Consider the following 24,886-nt stretch of genomic DNA (forward strand, 5'->3'; position numbering starts at 1 on the left):
TGCCAGACAATCTTTGGGATGTCTCCCAAAGTATGTAGTGTAACCCCCCCGTTCCCCAGAGAGAGAGACATTAAAATTCACATATTGTTTTTTTGGGGGGTCGCTTATTACAGTTTCTGCCATCTCTGAGGTTGGGATGAGGACTTTATGTGAGGTTGTAAGAGTTTGAGAGTAGAAATAAAGCTAAACCTCCCATAAAAAGAAAAAGAAAAAAAAATTCAGCTCCACGCCGACCCTACCCTCATAGGTATTTGTGAAAAACTCTTACTGTTTCCTGTTTAATTGACTGACAACTAAGAAGACAAAATCTTACAATATATCCATAATATGTTAGCCAAAGAGTCTATTCTATAGGGGCACCCTATTTGTGCTAAGGACCATCAGTTGCTTGATACCTATTGGTTAAAATCAATCAAGTAGTAGTAGCTGTTCTGGTAATGACAGATTTGATTGTTAACTGGTCATTGTAATCAATTAGAGGGTCTTTAAAATTCATACTAAAGGTATTTTTTAAAGACTCTGCTTTTGGAATTTAAGTAAACAACCATCGTTTATCATTTTTCAAAGTTTACTACCCTTTTGTTCTACTAACAACACCTAATGAGCTCAATAGCTGGGAATTAGTGAAATTTAAAGATGGGGAAGAGAAATGTCAGCACAGGCGTGACCTGTGACTAGCTGACAAACAATGCTCAATTAGTGGATTTCACGTGGGTGATGGGTGGGTTTATTAATATGCTGCTTCTATTCTGGGAGTCCTCATTAGAAGATAGCACTTCATCCTCAGCATGTCAAACTTGCTTCCAATGGATGAATTATCATGATACAAAAATAGACTGCAGATAAAGCCCTCAATTTCACTTGGGCAAATCCATGAATAAAGTAACCCAGATTGTTACTTAAACTTACATTTAGAAAGGTAAGAGATTTCAAGTAAAAATATAAAATTAGCTGGAAAACACGGACTATTACTCTAGATTATGGTTTTCTTACCTGTCACTTAACAAATATTTATTTACACGGGTTAGGTAGGTAAAAGAGCTATCTAACAGTAGACTCTTCAAATCATGCTTAATGACTCAAACTGAGTACTTACTTAAACAGCCAGGGGTAGATTTTCATGACCCAATAAGAGGTATGGTCCATAATGTCTGTCCTTCATCCCATTTTGTTTACTAGAGTCACCCAAATCTCACGATAGCCCATTCCGCTTGGAAATCCACTTTAACGGGGCACCTGGGTGGCCCAGTCCTTAAGCATCTGCCTTCAGCTCAGGTCATGATCCCAGGGTCCTGGGATTGAGCCCCACATTGGGCTTCCTGCTCAGCAGGAAGCCTGCTTCTCCCTTTCCCACTCGCCCTGCTTGTGTTCCTTCTCTCTGTGTCTCTCTCAAATAAATAAGTAAAATCTTAAAAAAAAAAAAAGAAAGAAAAGAAAAGAAAATCCACTTTCACATATGTTATAAACCAACTAGGTTATCTCCCAGAGGCAAATGAAAAAACATGCAGAGTCATATTTCCCAGAGATCTTTAATCTAGACTAAAACTAAATCCAAAGGCTTAAGTATTTTAACATAATTGGAAAGGATCATTTCGTTCCTTACTTTCAAAATATGATCTTTTATATTTAGATCTGAATGACTCAAGTGTGCAGAATCAGCAAACACATGCAGAACACTAAGATAAATTTACACTAACAGGTTTTATTATATTAACTGAAAGTCGTAAGAGCTTCACATGCTCTAATAAGCCCAGGGAATGCACAAGAGCTAACAATGCCAAGAACAAATTAAAAAGAAAGTTCAGATGTCAGACTGAGTTCAAAGACATCTTTGGAAATGGTTTATTTTCAAGCTGAAAATTTTCTAACAGACTTGAAAATAAATCTTACCATTATTTAAAGAGAATTTGTAAAAATAATTATTAGCATAAGGAAAGGTCTTGGTTTAAAAAAAAAGCTAAAGCCTAATGCTAACTCTTTTTAAAAAAATCAAATGAAGAGATAGAAAGATGGAATATATTCTATAGGCCATAAGACCTTGGGCACAAATTAAGCATTCTTAAAAACTGAAGCATTGACAGCTCAATAATACTCTGCTCTAGGGGTAAATTGCTCCAAAGTATTTCCTTTTCCTCACAGGGCCACAGCACAACTTGGGCATAAAGGAGAAAGCTGTGTCAGAAACTTCCATCACACTACAATTTCTCCTCCTCCAAAATCCATTCTGCATTATGTATAAATATTAATACAATGAAATGTGAAAAAAAACTTAATCATGTATACAGAATGATTCAAGAGAATGTTTTCTTCCCAAAATCAGTTTAGTGAATTTGAAAAACCAAGCAGGAATAAACTATTGGTACCTAACGGAGCTGTGCGCTGGCTCCCACTTTTTCCTCAACCAATGTATTTAACATAACTCTGTATTTTAAATTAACATTCATGTTTTTAAACTAAGCTTACAGTTTAAAATGTCTTAATTTAAATTGTTACAAAGAATTTTTTAAAAGATTTTCTTTATTTATTTGACAGAGCGAGCGCGAGCACAAGCAGGGGGAGCAGCAGGCAGAGGGAGAGGGAACAGACTCCCTGCTGAGCAGGAAGGCAGATGTGGTTCCTGATACTGCACTTGATCCCAGGACACTGGGACCATGACCTGAACTGAAGGCAGACATTTAACCAACTTGGCCACCCAGGCACCCCTACAAAGAATTTTTTACTAAGAATTATCCCAAAGCCAAAGAAAATAACCCCCACCGTGAAAAAGGGATTTAGTCACTGTTGCTATTCATTATTTTTTCACTTAATACTCATCAGCCTACTTACGTTTTCCTCATGTTTTATAGAAAAACATGTATAAGGTATATTTCATTTGACAAAATCCATATATATACCACAATACATTCCCCCCCCAATAACCTAGAAGTATTCAGCGACTTGGCGAGAAAACTTCTTTGTAGTCTAGTCCTTACTTATTACTAATCCAAAAAAACATTGTGAGACCTGGCTCACTCTTGAATGTTAAGGTCCATCTTGCATTAATTAGTACTGATTTAACTGCAAGCATCACAATGAAAGAAATGTATCCCTGAAAGCTGGAGCATTCCACCACCCCGAAGTAAGTTTGAACTTTATAAAGCATCTTCATGCTTTATTGTTATTCTAATCTCAACCTGGGAATTTCATATTCCTTAAAAAAGATCATCTATTGATGGCCAGTGGTATGCTCATTAACAACAGCTCTGTAGAAAAGAAGGAGGAGGAGACAAGGGCTCTGATTTGTAGCCCTACCAAATGCCACGGTGTAAATACTCCCACCGTGGCTGATTTCCAGCTGCCAATGACATGTCGACAAATGCAGAGTTGCAAAGAGATGCATGGGATTTCCACTCTACAGATGCAATTGACCTAAATAAACTCAAGAACATATATACTAGCAAAATGAACTAAATTAGTTAAGAAGTAACAACTTGAGTATTTAACACTTTTGTTTTTAACCCAAGTTACTGAAGTTTATCTAATGTGATTCTTTAATGATGGCTACTTAACAACCACCTCCCCAAATTCCTAAAAATCGATGAGCAGCCAGTAAGGTTGGACTCCACTACACCTCTGTTATTTTGGTAACCTCTTTCCTTGGGTCTGTTTTATGTCCTTTTTCTAATCTCTTAAGTAGAATACTCACTTTAGGTCTTGTTGTTGTCTTATTTTTTGTTTATCAAGACCATTAAGGAATTTAATTGCGAGAACGGTTTTGGCGGTCTACCATGAAGATTTCTAAACATTAATTTTCCCTTTTCACTTACTTTGTAAATAGTCTGTTGTTTGTATTATTGACCAAATGCTACTTAGGAACGTTTGAGGTTTTGTTTTTGTCCATCAAATTAGAGTGTTTTAATTTCTAGTTTTACTGCAGTGTGACTTGAGAAGGTAGCTTGTATAATTTCTAAGGCATACCTTAGACATATGTTTTAGACCACTGCAATAAAGCAAATGTATTTCGTTAAGATTTTATTTATTTAGTTGACAGAGAGACAGGGAGAGGGAACACAAGCAGGGAAAGTGGGAGAGGGCGAAGCAGGCTTCCCACCGAGCAGGGAACCCGACGTGGGACTCAATCCCAGGACCCTGGGATCATGCCCTGAGGTGAAAGCAGACACTCAAAGACTGAGCCACCCAGGCATCCCTAAAGCAAATATTATAATAAAATGAGTCAAATGAATTTTTTGTTTTCCCAGTACATATAAAAGTTATGTTTACATTAAGTGTGTAATAGCATTATCTCTAAAAAAAAAATGCACCTACCTTAATTTAAAAGTGTTATGTTGTTAAAAAAAAATGCTAACTGTCATCTGAGCTTTGAGCAAATCATAATTTTTTTTTACTGACAGAGGGTCTTGCCTTGATGTGGATGGCTACTGACTGATCATGGTGGTGGTTGCTGAAGGCTGGGATGGCTGTGGCAATTTCTTTAAATAAGACAACAATGAAGTTTGCCACATCAACAGACTCTTCCTTTCACAGATGATTTCTCTGTAGGACGCAGAGCTGTTCGATAGTATTTGACCCACAGTAGAAGTTCTTTCAAAATTGGAGTCAGTCCTCTCAAACCCGGCTGCTTCTTTATCAACTAAGTTTATGTAATATTCTAAATCTTTTGTTGTCAGGTCAACAATCTTCATAGCATCTTCACGGGGAGCAGATCACATCTCAAGAAATCACTTTCTTTGCTCATCTCTAAGAAGCAGCTCCTTGTCCACTCAAGCTGGATCACAAGATAGCAGCCACTCACATCTTCAGGTTCCACCTCAAATTCTAATTCTCCTGCTGTTCCACCCTGTCTGTAGTCACTTTCTCCACTCAAGTCTTAAGCCCTTTAAAGTCATCTGTGCGGGTTGGAATCAACTTTTTCCAAACTGTAAATGTTCGATATTTTGCCCTCTTCCCATGAGTCGTGAATGTTCTTAATGGTATATAGCGTGAGGAATCCTTTCCAGCAGGTTTTCAATTTATTTTGCCCAGATCCATCAGAGGAATCAGTGTCTATGGCAGCTGTCTATAGCCTTGTGAAACATATTTTTGAAATAATGCGACTTGAAAGTCAAAATGACTCCTTGACCTATGGGCTGCAAAGTGGATGTTGTATTAGCAAGCATGAAGACAACATTAATCTCACTGTACTTCTCCATCAGAGCTCTGGGATGACCAGGTTCACTGTTGATGAGCAGTACAATTTTGAAAGGAATCTTTCTTTCCTGAACATCAGTTCTCAACAGTGAGTTTAATCTATTCAGTAAACCATGTTATAAAGAGATGTGCTGTCACCCAGGCTTTGTAGTTCCATTTCTAGAACACAGGCAGAGTAGATTTAGTGTAATTCTTAAAGGCCCCAGGATTTTCAGAATGGTAAGTGAGCCGTGGTTTCTACTTAAAGTCAATTACATTATTGCCTGACAAGAGTCAGCCTGTCCTTTGAACCTTTGAAGCCAGGCATTGACTTCTCCTCTCTAGCTATGAAAGTCCTAGGTGTCATCTTCTCCCAACATGTATATTAAAAATCTGTTATTTAGCATAGCCACCTCCATTAATGATCTTAGCTAGATCTTCTGGATAATTTGCTATGACTTCTACATCAGCATTTGCTGCCTCACCTTGCATTTTTGTGTCATGGAGATGGCTCCTTTCCTTAAACCTCACGAACCAACCTCTGCTAACTTCAGACTTCTCTTCTGCTTCCTCACCTCTCTCAGCCTTCATGGAATTGAAGAAGGTCAGGACACTCCTCCTGATGAGGCTTTGGCTTAAGGGAATGTTGTGGCTGGTTTGATCTTCTCTCCAGGCCACTCAGACTTGCTCCATATCAGAAATAAGGCTGTTTCCCCTTTCTTACCGTTCGTATGTTCACTAGAGTAGCATTTTTAATTTCCTTCAAGAACTTTCCCTTTGCGTTCATGACTTGGCTATCCGTTTTGCTCAAGAGACCTAGTTTCTGGCCTATCTCAGCTTCTGACATGCCTTCCTCACTAAGTTTAATCATTTCTAGCTTTTGATTTAAAGTGGAGACATGAGACTCTTCTTTTTCATGAACACTTAGAGGCCACTGTAGGGTTATTAATTGGCCTAATTTCAATATTGTTGTGTCTCGGGGAATAGGAAGGCCCAAGTAGGGGGAGAGAGACAGTGGAATGGCTGGTCGGTGGAACAGTCAGAACCCACACAACATTTATCAGTTAAGTTCATTGTCTTATAAGAGTGGTTTGTGGAACCCCAAAAGAGTTACAATGGTAGCATCAAAGATTACTGACCACAGATCACCATAACAAATATAATAATAATGAAAAAATTCAAAATATTGCAAGAATTACTAAAATGTGACAAAGAGACATGAAATGAGCATATGCTATCAGAAAAATGGCCCCTGTAGACTTGCTCAACACAGGGTTGTCACAAACCTTCAATTTGTAAAAAACACAATATTTGCAAGGCACAGTAAAGGAAGTGCAGTAAAGGGAGATATCCCTATCCTTTTAAAGTCCATTAAGATTTTATTATTATGAAATACTTTGGTTAGTAATACTAACTTATGGAGTATAACCCAGAAACATTATATCCTCTTTAATCCCCTTGAGAATCTGATGTAATAGTGTCTTTGCTCAGAATACATACGTTCATACAGAATACATACATACATATGAAATAAACCCAAGGCAAAGGCTGTATGCAGGCTTTGTTGGTGGGTACTAGCCCAGGGCGGCAAGAGTGGGGACTGAGGGCTAGGGAAGGAAGGAAAGCTATCACGACAGTTACCTCATCACACAGGACACCCCCAGGGAGCACATGTGGAATCAGTGCACCTCAGATCAGACCAATGGGGAGAAAGTAGACAAAGCGATTGTGGATCTTTCTGTTCTATCTTCTAATCATCCAAGTTCACCCCGGTAGGCATTAAAGCTCAGTGGTAGAGTTTGCGAAAATGGCCACAACAATTCCTACCATTTCTGTATACATCCTTGTATGTATCCCTTTGTAATGTGTCTTTGCAGCAAGTCCTAGCAAGAGGACAGGTCTCTTTCTCCACTCCTTGAATCTAGTTTTGTCCATATGACTTTCTTTGGCCAGTGGAACATTAGCAAATATGATGCTGAGCGGAGACTTGAAAAGCGCATGTGCATTGGGGCATGCCCTCTCTCACTGCTGGGAACCTCTGCCACCATGTGCATAACCCTATGTTGTTGCCACAGATGGAAGCTACATGCAATTGTCCCAGCTAACGTTGAACCAACTGCCAGATGTGGGGGAGGTCCTGCAGACCACCAGTTGCCAACAGGCCTATAACTCCATTCTATACTATCCAGCCAGAAGAGGCGGTGTAGACCAGAATAGCCCAGCCACCCTAGGAACTGTGAGGAAAAAAAAAAAGGATCTGTTGTTTAAAGACATTACATTTTGGGGTACATAGCAAAAGCCAACTGATGGACTTGACCACAGTAGAGATTGGGGTTAGCCGGCCCTTTGGGCAGCTGCTGGAGAAGCAAGATCCTGTGATCCATGTTTCAGTATTTCCTTGGAGTCCACAGATGGTGGGAGGAGCTGTGGCTTCTGGGGCTCTGATCCAATATCACTGAAACCATGACAGTCTCCCCATAATGGGTGTGACGGGTGCCATACTGAAGCCGTACTATGGGGGCAGCAGAGGCCGCCAGTGGTACCAGGAGAAGAGATGGTGACTGGGATCTCCTACCAGCAAGGACCAACATCAAAATTTGGAGGTAAAGCCAAGCAATATGGGGAAGTGCGTAACCTATACAAAGAGCTATTTTTATCTCATGTGACTCTTCATTTTAAGTCAATAAAAACTACCTTAAATTAGCTTAAGGGAAAAAGGGTAGCTTACAACAAGGATACAAGACAGCAACAGAGCCCTCAAAAGAGGTCAGGGCTGGAAATGAACATCTGGGGATTCTCGTTCGATCCCCAGCTCTTTCAGCACCTGATTTCATTCTTCTCCTTGCTTTCTGCAACCAGCTACCTCTTCTGTTTCCCCAGGACTCTGGAAGAGATTACACACAGGGCCTTCTAAATTCAAATGTTACCCTCCCAGACTGACAAATGTGCCAAATTTCCAAAAGAACAAAACTGGTGAACTCAACTTCAGGAGATGTGTACTCAGAGCATTGGGTGTATAAGGCTTCCCAAGGACTGATCCCTGCAGATGGGGGCACAGGAAAGTTTCCAGGGTAAGGGGGAGAGAACTGAGAAAATCAAAAGGTGTCTACCACATTTGTCCAATTTAAAAGATGAAGAAATCAACCAAAGTTCAGGAAGAAAAAGGAACTCTCCCTAAGGTCGCAGACTACCAGGGGCCATGTTATGACCTTAACCTAGATCTAATCTCAAACCTCAAGCTTTTCCACTTCTAACAGAACTGTCCCATTGGACTCTATCAAAAAATACCTAAGATACACATATTTTCTATAATTAGTAGGTTTAATTCTATAATAAGAAAAAACTAGACTTCTATTTTAAGACAAGATACATCAAAGAAAAATCACTCCCTTGTTTTAAAGTTGACCATCTTTGGGGTGCCTGGGTGGCTCAGTGGGTTAAAGCCTTTGCCTTCAGTTCAGGTCATGAACGGTTCAGGTCCTGGGATCGAGCCCCACATCGGGCTCTCTGCTCGGCAGGGAGCCTGCTTCCTCCTCTCTCTCTGCCTGCCTCTCTGCCTACTTGTGATCTCTGTCTGTCAAACAAATAAATAAAATCTAAATAAATAAATAAAGTTGACCATTTTTAATGCATCAAATTTAACCTCTTTTTCCAGACTGTCGTTACCTTCTGTAATGTAGCCCTGCCCCACCTATCCAACCATTTCCCCAGTGCTCCACAGGAACTCCTTAAGGGAACATAGAACTTTTTCTACTGATCTGAATGCACCACAGTCCTTGCAACGTCCGGTGTGTGGGCCCAGAGATGCCTCCCCTCTTCCCTGTCTTACTGTTCGAATCCTTTCTCCCTTCAAGGTTGCTCTGAGTTCAGCCTCCTCTGTGAACCTCTTTTTTTTTTTTAAAGATTTTTATTTATTTATAAAATAAAGATGCCTCAGTGACTAAATGGTGACAGTCATTACGGTGGCTTACTCCAGCATGGAATTCTCAGCCTGCTGGACATGCTGGTTTCCTTCTCCTGCCATTTCTCCTAGAAATTTTAGTTACTCTTATGCCCTGAGCATATGTTTTGATCTGTGTCAATGAGACCTGAATCTAGCTTCATTTAAATATAGACTGAATATAACTTTATTCATTGCTTTTCTCTCCTGTTACCCACAGATCTCTCATCTATGCCATTTCCAGTATCACACCCTAGTACAAGAACTCAGGTCTTGATCATCATAACGTAGCATTAAGAACAGTGCTGACAACTCAAATCTGGAATGCAGAGCTTGCAAGAATCTGCAATATATTGAATTTACTCTCGAATTATTATTTTTATTAAGTTCTATATATTCATACTTTTGAAAGTCAACTAGTTCAACACAGTTTAAAATGAAAATAGTTCCCTGCTGCAATCTCCCCTTTCCCCAGAAGTAGCTGGTTTCTGTCCTTTAATCTTTATTCTGGCATATGCCTCATATTTAAAAATAATGGCTTGCATTATTATGTGAATTTTTAATATAAATATAATTTATACACATATAAATATATAATGTAGTTATATTTAACAAAAATATTTTTAAACTTCTCGGTTTTTACTTTTAGATAAGATTTTATCTCTCCTACAGACATATATATACTTTCCCTCCACCTTCTCTTCCCAATTATATATTTCATTTTTACCAAACAATATCCAGGGTGTACATTTTATGATTATACAATTATGTTTCACAGCTGAGGATAAACATTTCACATTTTGGTTATATTTCCTTTTCCTGTACAACTTTTTTGTTCTCCCTAAAAGTAATAATTGTCTTCTATTTGCTTTGTTTACTGTGTTCCTGTCACTGATCTGTCCCCAAACTATTCAACAGTAGTGTCAGTCCCCCTCATGATACTCACACAGTTCTCAGAGGCAGCCGCCCCGAAGCCCAGAGCCCCCCTACCCCAGCTTCTCTGTAGACCAGCTGCCCAGATGTCAATTTGGACGTTCCTTCCACCACCATTATGGGGGTCCCCTTTGTCTCATCTGAGATGGATGCCTGTTTCCTAAATCCCATGTCTTCATTTTCCTTGGTAGGACGCATGCCAGGAGATTTCTGAGAAAGGCCAAGGGGGTGGTACATTTTTTGAGATATCAGTGTCCAAAAATATGTTTATTCTATCCTCGTTCTTAATAGTTTGCTGGAATAGTAAATATTATTTATTATCAGTGCTACCCAAGATCTTTTGGTCACCTTTCCCTTGGTAAATGTCCCACATCTTGAGTCTCACTTTTCCAAGGTAAAATCCGGAATGTTCTCTATGGCTGGTAGGGTTAGGGAAGGAGCTGTGTAACCTAAACCCTTCCAAGGACACACACCTGTGTAATTTCAGCTCAGAAGTCAGCAACAGGAGAGAGTGGCTGTTTCCTTTTTTTTTTTTGTAAACTGTGGAGACAGAGACATCTGCTCCATAGGACTGAGATGGTTCATTAGCAGACCTTCCTCGCCATTGCTGCCAGCTGTGATGTTGTGGTGTCTGAACAAGGTGTGCTAGTGGACAGATCTCAGATGCAGCCCCACAACAGTTGTTGGGTGTGGATCCTGGCAATATGGCATATAGGCTGGCATTCTCTTGCTCACCAAGAAAATCCATATACAAACTAAATAGTGTAAGGTCAATAAACTTATCTGCTTAAACTAACTGTTTAGGTTCGGCTGTTCTGCTGTTTACAATTAAGAATACTGAGGTGGCTGGGTATAGAATTATAGCTTGGAAATCATTTTCCCTTGGAATTTGCAAAGCATCCTTCCATGGTCTCCTGGTTACAATATTTCTGTTGAGAAGTCTGATACCATTCTTGTTCTTATGGTTCTAGATATGACTTCTTTGTCTTCTCTGAAAGCATCGAGGCTATTTTTTTTAAATCCCTAATATTTTGTGAAATATCTATTTGAAATGACACGGTGTGGGTTGTCTTCATTGGACTGCCACACACAGTTGTACATGTTGCGCACTGCACCATTCTGGAGAGTACTATTCCTATCTTCGTCCATAGACACAGCCTATATGGCTATCCCTGATGACATTGAGGACATCCCATGGTACCTTACTGCTGAGAGACTGCTATCCTCGAGTTCTTGGAATTCATTTGTGTAATCTTTCTTTTCAACCATTGTCTTCATTCTATCTCTCGAATACCTATTAGTCAAATATTGGGCTTTGCAGATTAGTCTCCTCATTTTCTTATTTGGTCTTTATTAGTCATTCCATGTCTCCTTATTCCACTTTCTGAGAGATTTCCTCCACTTTATCTTCTGAACTTCTACTGAATATTTAACTTCAGCTATGCTATTTTTAATTTACAAGAGTTCTTTTTAAAAATAGCAGCTCTCTGTTCTCCCAGATCCAAGATCTTGTCTTATTTCTCGGAAGATATCAATTAGGAATTTAGTCACTTTTTTCCTCCTTTTAGATTTTCTTCTATTCACTGCATTCTGTTGCCTTTCTCTTTCCTTCTTACTTAACTGTCTTTTTCATTTACCGGCATCTTGCTTTGATTTTAGAGATGATATGAAATGGCTCATGATCATTGGCACAGGTATTTCTGGATGAAAAACTGTTTGGGATGTGTGTGCAGAGTGGCTTCAGGTGGTGGCTTCCCTGTAAATCACCTTGCACGCCTGTTTTCCTGAGATCCCAACTGAGAGTCTCTGGAGGCCTTTTCTCTGGTCTAGTCCATTCTCCCGGAAAGAAATCTGCCTGTGGTTAGGTGTGGCAGGCGGGGAGACGTGTCAGCCTGGCCTGCAGGCCAGGACACTCAGATCCGAGTTCAGGTGGGGGCTGCGCTGTGTTTCCACATCCACTGGTTTTAGCCCCACCTGCGCTGTCACCAGCAGAGGGGACTAGTGCCTCTAGCCTTTGCTCTCTGGGATTCTGCAGAGTGGGGCTGCTTAAGTCTGGGAAGGTGTTTTGGCTCTCCTATCTGCTGAATTATTTACCAACCCTGTTTCCAGTGTCCACACATTTATTTTATTATTGTCATCTCGTTTTCCAGGTTCTTCGTCCTTGTGAGATTATGATTCTGCCTCGCTCCCCGGTCATTTTCCAGGAAGTATTCAGAGAGGGAAAGGTGGAAAATATGTTGCAAATGCCATTTTAAAAAAAATCTAATATTCCCTCTATACGTTGAAAAACTTACGTAAGGCCAAATGTAAGCCAGGCACTCAGCTCTTCTCTTCTTCATTTATACATAATAACAACTACAAATACAATAATAACCTACTGCATGGGGCTATCCTGAGGAGTAGGTGAGAAAAGCAGGTAAAGCCTTGAATTTGACTATGATGTTGGTGAAACAATGAGGACCAAGCAATGCAGAGCAAACAGCATGTGCCAAGCCCGGAGGAGAGGAAAAGGTCTTCCCTGCAGTCCTGGCATGACCAGCAGCATCAGCAGGGCCCAGAAACCTGTGGGATATTCAAGCACTCTGTCCCCATCCCAGACGGACAGGAACAGAAACTCTGAAGGTGGCTCTGAAATCTGCCCTTTAACACAAAATTTATAAGATTCTGATGCCCACGGCAGTTTGGGACCCACTGATCTAGACACGAGAAAATGGACTCCTTTCACTGGAGGTGCTAGCTGGGCACCACCCGCAGTCACTGGTGTGTCTCAGGTACTAGGGGAATGAGACCAGCATTTAAATAACAGCAGAGGTTTGCGAGATGAAAGCCAGAGAAGAGACAGGCTTGTACAGGGAAGACCTCCTTCTAGGCCCGGCGGGCCCGTCCTGCAGCCGCATCTTCAGCTGTGAGCTACACCAGGATCCTGCCTAGCAACATAGGTCAGTAGGATGCTTCCCCCGCCCCCACATGCACCCTGCTTTGCTTGTTTTTCTGAGGCCAGTTGGAATCAAGTGTCTGGCACTTGGAATCCAAAGGATCCTGACAAATATCAGACCCTTCCTTTTAAGAAGCAGAATGAACCTGACCTTCCCAGGTTGACCATCTCCAGCATCATAGGAGTGGTGGCCAAGGGTGACTCCCAGTGGCCGGCCAGCTAGTAGAGTCTGCCAACAGGGCTCTGGCCTCGACAGGTTTCGCAACGCTCTGAATTCCGTGTTTCCTCTGCTTACATATTATGGACAAATATGGACATGTTTATACATGCAAGAGTCAAATGGAATCAATTTACCTCGTTTTGGTATTTCAAGATTTGGTGAGCACCTCCATATTCACCCTGTTTGTAACTGTCATGATTTTTTGCATTTTCATCAGACTCTTTGTTCTTCCTCTTATCTCGCTTGATCTTTCTCAACTTCACAGAGCACTTGCTTGTCATGGAGTGAGACTCATAAGATCTGCCTATAGTTTAAGGATCCCTAAACCTAGCTGAGCATTAAAATGACCTGGGAGATTTCTAAACCTATAATCTGCACGCCCCACTCCAGACCCAGCACACCTCTCTGAGCCATTTTCTGCGCGCACACACGTGCACGCACATACACAAATACAGTGAAGATATAATAATACACATATACCTACATATAAAAATACACATATAAATATTATAATAAAAATATATAAATACAGACACATATATACATCTCTCGGTGAAACTAATGACCCTATCCACATGGCTTCATCTGCGTTGCCCTGAAAATTATGTTTTCTTAATATGAAGAATTTCATTGTCTGCTTCCTTAACAATGAAATGGTGACAGTTGAAGCATGAATATTTCTTTTTTTCTGAGAGTTACACCATTCAACAAAGCTAATTTTTCATAGAGAATCATTGTAACTGAAGCTCTCCTCCTCCAGTCTGCAAAGTAGCCACAGAAAAGGTCACAGAGACAACACGGTCTAACATGGAAAGAGCAAATACCTGTCGTCATGTGGGTTGCCCCTTCCTTCTGCTCTCATGAACTGTGGACTCTTCCCTCCTGAGCCTGAGAAGGCCTTTTCTCAATTCAGGGCTTCTGCCAGTCCAATGGGGAAAACACAGATGCTGTCACCTAAAACGTTCTGGTTTAAAGAGGCCTGGGTCTTAGTCCCAACACTGCCATGGTCTAGGAAAAACTTCTCTCTTTTGACTTCATCGTTTTTAGAACAGAGATTAGCCCTCTTTTCTTTTCTTCCTTCTCAAAAGGTGGGGAGGGTAAAATGAGATTTGTGAATATAGGAAATTCAAAATCAGGCCCCCGAATATAAGATCAAATTTGGTGGGTGAGACATTATACTAAAGAGGATATAAACAAAGCAGAATGTTGTATCAAAGGAAGGAATCCCACAGTTCTGAAGCACATGTACCTAGATGGTCAAAATTTCACTTAAAATCCCTAGTCCAAGGGGAAAAAATGTATCCATTTCAAACAGTTTTGATAGTTTTAGGCAAATGGAAACTCTCAAGTATTGACAAACAGAAGATATAAATGTTACAGTGGAGCTATACAATAACCACTCTTTTCGGAAGTACCCTTCAAGTTTTGAAATAGAATGTGGATATTACATATGCCAATGAAATAATATTAAGAGAAAATACTTGTATAAATAAAGAAAAGCAAAACCCTATTCATAAATAATAATGAAGCATAATACCGGTCAGCAATCAATATTAAAAAATCATTTAAATCAGAATAAGCATAAAATAGAATTCAACATAAATCAACATAAATCAGAATTCAACCTGAAAGCAAAACTTTAAGCCAGGTTCGATGCACATAATGAACGTGTCCTGTGATTCTAAAGGTAATAATTCTAGAGGTAGCTAACATTTACTGAGTGCTAACTCTATGCTTGAGATATATGCATTATACATTATTTCTTTATATATATATATATATTTTTATACATTATTTCTAATTTAATCCTTACTCAATCTTCTGAAATAAATATAGTAACTGTTTCCATTACACAAATGATGCAGGGTTAAAGAGATTAACTAACTCACCCAAAGTCATGCTTATAGTAAGTGGTTCACCCTTAGATTGAACGCCAGCTAGCTTGACTCCAAAGACCTCTCATGAGCGAGCGAGCAGGGGGAGGGCAGAGGGAGAAGCAGACTCTCCACTGAGCAGAGGGCTGGACACAGGACCTGGGGCTCCATTTCAGGACTTCGATATCACTTCCTCAGCAGAAGTCAGACACTTAATCGACGGACACACTCAGGAGCCCTGCTTGTAAGCCTCATCTTTAAATGACACTTACATGGAGCCTCTAGCCCACGAGTACCCCCTGGTAGTATGGGGGTTTCCCCCCTTCTTTACTGGATGAGGTGAGCTTTAGACATTTTCTTTTAAAGGCTGAGTAAATTAGTAAAATCACCAAATTAGTAAAACTTAGGAGGTGAACAATGAGAGACTATGGACTCTGAAAAACAATCTGAAGGGTTTGAAGAGGTGGCGGGGTGGGAGGTTGGGGGAACCAGGTGGTGGGTATTAGAGAGGGCACGGACTGCATGGAGCACTGGGTGTGGTACAAAAACAATGAATACTGTTATGCTGAAAATAAATTTTAAAATATGATCAATAAAAAAAAATAATGAAAAAAAAAGACTACCGTATTTTAAGCACAGTAGACCCCATACAAATTTTCTAAAAGAAAACCAAAGGAGGACAATGTAAATAAAAAATAATTAGAAAATAGAGAAAGGGAGAGAGGTAAAACCAGCAATATCCGAAAGAAGCAAGATCTATAAAAACTTAAGAGGAAAAAAGTTTCATATTGTTCTTTCTGAAGAAAACCAGGGCTTGTGTCAAAGGCCAGATTTTCAAGATATTTCTATATACTAAGGAACAATTAAGAATGGAAGGGAAATAGAAAAACAGCAACCTTCTCAAAATGAGGAAAGCTTTGCATATGTATATATTTAACCTGTGGCAGACGCTTTGTTGAGGAGCTGATAAGGAACCCCAAATTGTGGCAACTATTAATCCTACTTTTGTCTCTTCGTAATGTGAAACAAGTTCCAGCGTATTTTATTCCCTTTATTCCCAGATACTTCCAAACTAGCATTTTCCTCTTAGAGATATCTTCATCCTAACCCATTCCTGACAAATAAAGATTTGGAGAAGATTGCTATTTTCCTGCCAAAAATCCATTTACTCTTCTTCCTGGAACAGTCTGGGTGATATTCCCCAGTTAGATAAGACCATCTGACAAAATTCGGGCCAAGGGACAAGAGCAGAAGCGAAACGTGCCACCTCAGGGTGTGGGTGCACATTCTAGGAGGCATGGGATGGGCAGGGTGGTGGCCTGGCTTCAAACTCTCTCACAGCGACAGGGTCCTGGGGGATGTGTCTTCTTTGGAGCACAGCTGCCCCACCAGGCTGGCCTGCTCCCTTGGGAACAGTCAAGTGAAAAGAGAAATCAACTTCCGTTAGAAGCTTAGCTTAACTATTAAAATCACACTGTCTATTCCTGTAGGTTCCTGTTGCTTTCTAAAGCCGTCCAGCCCTCTCTCTGCAAATTGCCACACTTCTGAGCAGCACTGACTTCCGCCAACAGCCACTATCAATGCTGTGGAGAGGTAATGAAAAATCTGTCAGAGGAAATGACTGTATATTGAGAAGTTCAACACACATCTTCAATCTCTCTTCTAATTCTGTCCTAGAATTCTGTAGACTATGCAGTGATTGAGGTTTCCGTTTCAGGTATCTACTGTTTATTGAGATAGGAGCGTTGTTTAGATTTTAAGTAAAAAAATCTGTTAACTCCCTCTAGGTCTGGCACTTTTCAGCAAGATGACAAAGACAGTGAAGTGACAGCTAAGAACTTCCTCACGGTGTTCTCCCACTTCTTCATTCCTATTACATCACCACGACAGGTCAAATTTCACTGTAAGAAACAAAAGGTGAGAATGTCTCCTGTTGGTCCTTAGAACTGAAGGCTTTATTTGAGTTTATTTTACAAATTGGCTGCACAGGTGTTACGCGACCCACTGGTATAAATTTCCTTTACAATTACCTACTTTGCACACCACCCTTTTGTACCTTGATAAGCTACAAAATACAAGCACGGAGTCTACATTTACCCAGGGGAGACATAACGCACATTCATTACGGGACTATACAGGAGGAGTTCAAAAGACAGTAGTCACGTTTGTACTAGATCTGTCTATGTGTACTGGAATTTGGAATCTTCGATGAAGAACTGATGCTTCAATGACCTCATAATTAGCCCATCTTGGTGAACCAGAAAACTAAATAGGAAAAGCAAAAGGAAGGCACTGGCAGGTACCTACTAAAAAGGATTATGTATGGCAGAGAGGAAGCAAAGTATTAGCCAGGCAAGGACAAGTCAAGCACAGTTTTGAGGACTGATAGATAACCTCCCGTTGTCTTGTTTTGTTTTTAACAGAGCGCTGCATACATTCAGAGGTCCCTTAATCGGACAAACTCACCATTTCCAGGATACCACCACAGAATGCAAAAAAGACAAAGATGAAAGCAAAAAAAAAGCTGTCTCGTTGACCAAAAACTAAAGCTTATACACGTTCCTCATAGCAGAGCATCCTAGTCTCAAATTAGAAACCATTTCCTATGATCTTAGAGTCAATTCTGACAAGCACGCTTGTTGGTGTGTTTAAGACAACCTAGGAAATCATGATGGGCTGTAGGGAGGAGACAGGAAAAGTATAAAACACAAAGATAACAGTCCTAGCGCTCTGAGGTCCTTTAAACTACAAAGGGACTGTCACACCTCAGCAATCTGCCAAGGCTTCCGGGCCATCCAGCCAGGCCATCACGAAAGCCCTTAGTCATTAAAGGGAGATTAAACTATATTTAGTTATTTTACAAAGGCAAATCAGTGCACCATAGATTGCTTCTTAAAAGAATTTTATCAAAAGCAGTTTTGTTTTATCTTTTACACATAAATGGACTGTTCAATTAGAAAACTCACTTATGAAAACCAGGCTAGCTAGAGTTTTATGGGATGACAGTGAACTCTCTCTCTGACCTCTCCTCGTAGAATAACTGTCGCTGACCTAATTTACAGCATGAGGTAATAACACTGCTTCTTTTCCCCCAATAGATCTGTTTGGATCTGATTTGCGGGCCTTGCCCACGCCCCACTGACCAATGGCGTAAGCCTGCTGCCCGTGCTGTTGAACACAACAGTCCTAAGCTTGCTTGAAATCAGTCCAGCATTTCCTTCCCAACCGGGCTGGAGAAAGGAAACAGCAGAACCAGGAGTTGCTGCAGACTGGACTTGAGGTAGGTGCAACCCCTAAAGTCAGAGCAAGTCCCTTCAGGCGAAGCAACACTTTTACTGTCACTTCAGGTTAATGGAAGTTCGATTTTTAAATAATGTTTCTTGGTTTAGTTCTCAAGATGTTTGGAAGACACAAAGATAGCATCAAATTCAACTTTTTGGGTTTCAAAATCTATTTTTTTCATTACAGACTTTACTGCCTCTCCATAACACTACTTCTCTTTAAAATGCTTGGAATTACTTTGTTACTGGTAATTCCCAGTCATTGTCAACTCCATTTTTATTTGATTTCACATCCACCAAATAAGTATTTCCCAAAGCTCACAATTTCCTTCAAGGCATTCGTTGTTCATTCAACAAGAATGTACTGAGTGTTTATTCCGCTAGTTATTGGGTTGGAACGAGGGGATCCAACAGGGAACATAATATATAGTTCCTGTCTATTGTACTTAGTATATTTAGGGAATGAAACTGAATTAAATGCCATCCAGTTTTTTGGTGCCTCTTTGAGATGGTTATAGACACTCCAGGAATGTCAAAATAGTAATAAGGTGTGGACTAAAGATTTCATGTGACAAACAAGTGTTAAGTGTGAACACGTTACACATTTGAAATATACACTTGAATTTACCCAGTATGTTTACCTGCATATTAAATTATCAAATGTCCAAAGGTTTTAATCTATTTTTATTCTGTAACGCTTTTCCTCCATATGAGCACACTGAATACCGTGGTAACATTCTAAGAGCTCAACTTTCTCACCTTTTAGGGAAAGAGGGAAAACAAAATAAGTTTTAATGAAGCAGTGTGATTAGCTCAAGATCCATTTTTTAAAAAATACAGAAGTACGAAGAAAACACTGCAGCGTAAGGACTATTTACCCAAGCTGAGGCTAACCAATTCTGATGTTCAAGGAATCCTAAGGCAACTCCCCTCCTCTACAGAATATGGTATCTGAAGAAAGCCTTTCTGCCTAATGAAAATTTTAGCATATAAAACACATGGACTACAAGTTCAAAAAAATGTAATTAAAGAATCACATGTAAAAAAAAAAAGAATCATATGTACATGTCCTTCTGGGCCTCATCAGTAGGTTTACTGCTTAGTCCAATTAAACATAAAAATGAGTACGTTTTCTTAGAGAAATACGAGTGGAAAATGAACTAAAGAGTCAGGAAACTAGGTTTTTGCCAAAGTGTATAAGTATTATGCCATTTAATTTTTAAAAATGAAACAGTTGTTTAAAAAAAAAAAAATCACGCTGGGGCGCCTGGGTGGCTCAGTGGGTTAAGCCGCTGCCTTTGGCTCAGGTCGTGGTCTCGGGGACCTGGGATCGAGCCCCGCATCGGGCTCTCTGCTCAGCGGGGAGCCTGCTTCCTCCTCTCTCTCTGCCTGCCTCTCTGCCTGCTTGTGATCTCTCTCTGTCAAATAAATAAATAAAAATCTTTAAAAAAAAATAAAAATAAAAAAATTAAAAATAAAAAAAAAATCACGCTAATAGTGGTTTGTATCAGTTTTTATCCATAGACCACCTTAGTAAAATTTTCAAGTTAATAATATGATTTTCACACTAATTTCCCTGAAACCACAGTTGGATTGACTTAGAGATTTTTATCCTCCTCCCTAATACTTTCTGGGGAGGGGAATAAACTAAAGAAACTTTAGCTCACAGCCATCAAGTGTTTGCTTCATATAGTTTTGAGCCTCTTGGCTGCTATAAAGAGTATCTGAAGGAAGAAACTGTTTAGTAAAATCTGTTTGCTAAAAGGAAGTTAAGAGTCAACCACATTTCCAGCTCTTTGCCTGCTCATCTTCAGTGATCCAGGACTGCTGCTCATACATAAAGCTGGTACTGTGGTGGAGAATACATACTGAGCCTAAGGGAGTGGCCAATACTGCATTTCTCTTCAAAAAACCAAGCCATAGAAAGAGGACATTAAGACGCAAAAACCTCTTAGGCAAGACAACTAAAAAAACATGCTGCCATGCAATACCACCTTAGGATTCATTACATTTTTTTAAACATCCCACCCTTGAGAATCTATATCAAGGACTTGCGATTCTAATTTGAAAATGAAACAGAACCCAGAATTTGTTTCTTCGAAACAGCAGTGAGCTTCTAGATGGCTTTTTGGGAAATTCTATCTAATTGGTCTATCCATTTGTGTTAAGTTCTAAGCATGCCCAAATTTTATACATGTCTTAAATAAAGAAGGAAAGCAGCATATTTAGATAGGTAATTCAAATAAAATAATTTCTTTCTCAAGTTAATCAGTGAACCCATGAAGTAAACCTCTTCGTACCCCAAAAAAACAGAGATGCATGATTAGCTAACATCTAAAAGAAATTCACTAATTAACATTTAAAGGAAATTGTCCTGATAACTAATGGCATTCTTCCAAAAATGTGGTTAAACGATGAACTCAAGTTTAAATGTGTCTATAACCATGAAATATAAACATATGAACTATCAACTGTAAAGTAAAATATCCGAACTAGCTGTTTTTATTCTACAATAAACAAGTTACCCAGATTATGTCTACAGGTGTACTTACCCACTAAATCCATTAACACATCTCAAAATTAAGAGATTCACATGGTCTCAAGATGCCAGACTGGATAAAAATTACAACACTGTTTTGGTCACCCTCTGAAACATTTAAATCTGTGCTGAGAGTAAGTGAAACACAAAACTATGCTACTTAAACGCTGTGCTGGTTAACGTAATACTTGCATCTCTCTATTAGCCACGGTACTCTAGTTTTAGACAGGAATTAGCATTAGAAATAACGAGAGCAATGTCCTGAGTTACTCCTTCTTTGAAGTATAGTTAAGTAAGATTTATCCTTTGAAATTACTAATGATTTTATCCTACCCTGTTCATGTGAGAACTTAAGAAATCCCCCTCAGAATTCCGTGACATCTTTACACATGAAATAAAAATGTATACATGTAAGAGATGCTTCTACAAGTGTCACTTCTTAATTGAAAAACCACCTTGGCCAAAGAGACATTGTAAAAGTAAAATTATGCATTTTATTCATTCATTCCATCAGCTGAGAATCGCTCTATTGTACAAATACAGTATTGTACAAAAAAATCACAAAATGTTACAAAATAAAAAAGTACAAACTGCAGTACTTAATAAATATGACTAGTAGTTAAAGTGGAAATGAGATAGATTTTAGGTTGAGAACATTGTTTGACCCAGCAAACCATACAAGATTTGTTTACAGACATTTTTATTTGTACATAATACAGGGCAATCCTATTTTGCCTTTTGAAAGAATTTAAAAGGAATAAAATATTAAGACCGTATTCTCCTGCTATAGAACAACTGCCAAGGTTGATTTGAGGCATTTATGCTAGTAGTTTTTTTAAATCTTAGTTGAATCCAAGAAGCAGGAGGCTTATCTTGTCACAAAGTTAAAATGCTTTTATAACAAAATTTCAAATATAAATAAAAACAATTCAGAGCACCAGACAATCTACTCTAAATGCCAACCAAAGTACAGAATAGTCATAATAGTCATCACACTGCCATCTGCAAATATCAGATTCATTCAAGTAAGACCTGGTACTATCCCTTAAAGAATATTCTTCCCACAACCCTCCCTTAAATATTTCTCTTTAAAAGGTTGACCATTTCTAGAAAAATAATGATTTCCAAAACAAATCTGATTTTCATTATAATGGAATGGGTCAATCATCTGGTAACACAAATGCATCAATATCCATTTGAAATAATTATCTAAGGATCATAAAATCCAAATCGAACATAAAATACTAAATCACAAAGTCTGTCCAAAGGAATAAACTTCATATAAAGCACTTCTCTGGATTTATGCTGGAAAGCTGTTTGTCAACATGGAACACGTCATAGATGAAGTTACACCAATTTTTAAAAATGTGCAAAAATACATTTTTATAGAAAACGGATTACCAGGAATGACCAAATTTACACCGTGAGAAACGAGCTTGCAAATTAAGTAGTGCCAACTTTATACAGCAAATTATAAACAGCAGTAGGATCACCCAAAGCCATCATGAAACATCATTTAGGTGCCCAGCAACCTTCAGCTCTGAGGAGAAAACATTCAAAAAAATGATTAAGGCATTACACCTACGGTAAATCTACTAGAAGTCTGAAAGTGCTATTACCCTGATTAGAGTTCGTAATTCTCCCAACACATTATGTATGCAATTCTCCCAGGGTGTACGTTTTCAGACACTTCAAGAGCATGCATTTTGTTCAATATACATTTTGGACAGGGATATGGCCATGGATTTGGCAAGTTCTTCATCGCGTTTTCTTTGCACCTGAGTCTGTTTGCACCAATTGTCATACTCTGGGTTGGGGTAGGAGTGATCAAACACCGCATCATAATGTCCATTACTGAGCCAACTGAGCCAAATACTAGGCCTTAGGGAATCCTCTGGGCCCAAATAGTGAATCATGGTAGACACCGTAGGGCTCTCCAACCTCCCTCCAGTAGTTAAATGTATATTCACATTCAGCATCTGCCCCATGGCCAGCAATTCCGGGTACCCGGCCCACGCCCCGTCTTGAGCAGCATTGATGATGAACTCCCCCACGTCGCCCTCAATGAGGGGGCTAAAGTGGTCGAGATGATCGGCAATGTAATGCACCGTCTGCTCCCTCAGCTCCCGGTGAAGGCTCTGGTCTCCGTACACCGTCTTGCTGACCGCGCGGTAGAGGCAGTTGCCGTCGGGGATGATGTGAAATCGGTACTTATTCCTCTGTCGCAGGTACTTGTCCTGCCTCTCCACCTCCGCCAGGTACAGGGCCAGTTTCTCGTCTCTGGGATCCGACCTGGAGACGATCGCTGCCTCGGCCGCGGCGCTCGGGACCGCCTCGCCGCTCCGCGGCGGGGGCGCCTCCGCCTCCAAGTCCGGCCGCCGTGCTTCGTCCGCGCCGGGAGGGTCGCTGCGGTCGCCCACCTTCTCCCAGCCCCGGAGGCTCCTCTCCGCCGGGTGCTCCTCGCCCCACGGCCCGAGGCTGGGCTCCGGGCTCCCCGGGGGCGGCGCGGGGCCTCGGTGCTTGGCGGCGGCCAGGGCCTGGCGGTGCTCGCTCAGTCGGAAGTTTCTGTCGGGACCCTCCCGGGCGGCGTCCAGACCCGCGGGCTCGGGGCAGTCGGGCCTCAGCAGCTCCTCCAGGAGCCAGGCGGAGGAGCCCCGGCGCGGCGGGACCGGGGCGCCGGGCGCCGGGGCCAGCAGGAGGCAGCGGCCGCGCTGAGCGGCGGGGGCCGCGGCGCCGGGCTCGGGCCCGTGCAGCAGGAGCCGGTCGGCGCCCAGGGCCCGCACGGTGATCTGCGCCGTGGACGTGTAGTGCGGCGGCAGCGGCGGCTTGCAGGACCCGCCGGGAGGGCCGGCAGCGGCCGAGGCGGGGGCGGCGGCCCCGGACACCATCTCGAAGCAGGAGGAGAAGGCGGGCATCTTGGCGGCGGGGGCGGCGGCGGCTTCTCGGGGCTCGGCGGCCGCGGCAGGCTGGCACTCACCGGTCTCGGGCTCTGGCTCGCCGCTGGTGGGTCCCGGGGGCTGCAGAGAGACCTTAAAGGGGGCGGCGGCGGCGGCGGCGGCGGCGGCTGGGGGAGCGGAGGCTGCGGCCGTGGGACCCGGTCCCCCGGCTGGGTAGTGGGTGCAGACGCTGCTGTAGAGCTGCATGTCCCTGCCCGCCGCTCCGGCCCCTTATAGGCGCGGCGAGCCCGGGTGAGGGGGACACACCCTCCGGGCCCGGCGGAGGGGGCAGGCCGGGCGCGATGACCCAGTGCCCCTAGAATAGAAATGACCGAAGGGCCACCGGCCGCCGGCGCGTCAAGAGCCGCAAATAGCGCCCGGGTCCCCGCCAAATTCCTGCTGCGCCACAACACGCGGTGGGGGCGGGGAGGGGACGCGCGCTCGACCCCGGCCGGCGCGCTCGGCCAGCAGACCCGGGGCGCCGCGCCCGCTGCCGCTGCTCCGACCGCGGCGGCCGCTGGGGACTCTCGGAGAAAGCCGCCCGCCCCGCTGGAGCGCGTCCCGCCGGCAAGAAGCAGTGCAGGGCGCGCGGAGGGGCCGGGAGGCGGGGCCGCGGTTGTTTACCTCAGGCAGCGCAGCCGCGTCACGTGGGCCCGCTGGAATGTGCGGCTCGTCACGGCGCCCCATTCAACAGCGCGGGCTCGCCCCGCCCCCCAGGCCCACGCCCCGCCCCCCGGCCCGTTCGGCGGACGTCACGGGCGTGGCCCGCGGTTCTGGGAGCGAAACGGACGCGCGGGTGGAGCCCGGGCGGGAGATCGCTGCGGCGCGGCAGCCGTCCCAGTTAAGGCGGTTCTAGAAGCTGCGGGTGGGGAGGCGGCGGCGGTCCCGCGCTTCCCGCTCTGGGCCGCGGGTTACGGCGCTGCGCCATTCTGCGCTGCTGCTGCGCTGGGGGCGGGATGGGCACTGCCCGGGGAAGCTACGCTGCTTTGACAGCGTGCATTCCGGAGGAAGCTTCCGGGTTCGGTATGGAGGACGGAGCGCTGCCTTAAAACCTGCATGCCC

At 42.2% G+C, this 24,886-nt stretch overlaps 1 protein-coding gene and 1 long non-coding RNA gene across 2 annotated transcripts; one reads left to right on the forward strand and one right to left on the reverse strand.

Moving 5' to 3' along the window:
• Positions 1 to 16,628: 16,628 nt before the first annotated feature.
• On the forward strand, positions 16,629 to 18,400 carry LOC116881198. Its single transcript, XR_004385369.1, has 3 exons — positions 16,629 to 16,661; positions 16,856 to 16,985; positions 18,167 to 18,400. It is a non-coding gene; the product is annotated as an uncharacterized LOC116881198 (long non-coding RNA).
• A 3,470-nt stretch (positions 18,401 to 21,870) lies between these two features.
• OTUD1 (OTU deubiquitinase 1) lies at positions 21,871 to 24,385 on the reverse strand. Its single transcript, XM_032880819.1, has one exon. It carries the CDS (start codon positions 24,029 to 24,031, stop codon positions 22,580 to 22,582), a length of 1,452 nt encoding a protein of 483 aa, XP_032736710.1. The 5' UTR covers positions 24,032 to 24,385; the 3' UTR covers positions 21,871 to 22,579.
• Positions 24,386 to 24,886: the final 501 nt, after the last annotated feature.

Source organism: Lontra canadensis, unplaced genomic scaffold (genome assembly GCF_010015895.1).
Source record: "Lontra canadensis isolate GAN:19392208 unplaced genomic scaffold, GSC_riverotter_1.0 scaffold72, whole genome shotgun sequence".
In the NCBI taxonomy this organism is placed as follows: domain Eukaryota; kingdom Metazoa; phylum Chordata; class Mammalia; order Carnivora; family Mustelidae; genus Lontra; species Lontra canadensis.

Coding starts and splice junctions, on each gene's coding strand:
- OTUD1 (XM_032880819.1), bottom strand. CDS start 24,031: ATGCAGCTCTACAGCAGCGTCTGCACCCACTACCCAGCCGGGGGACCG.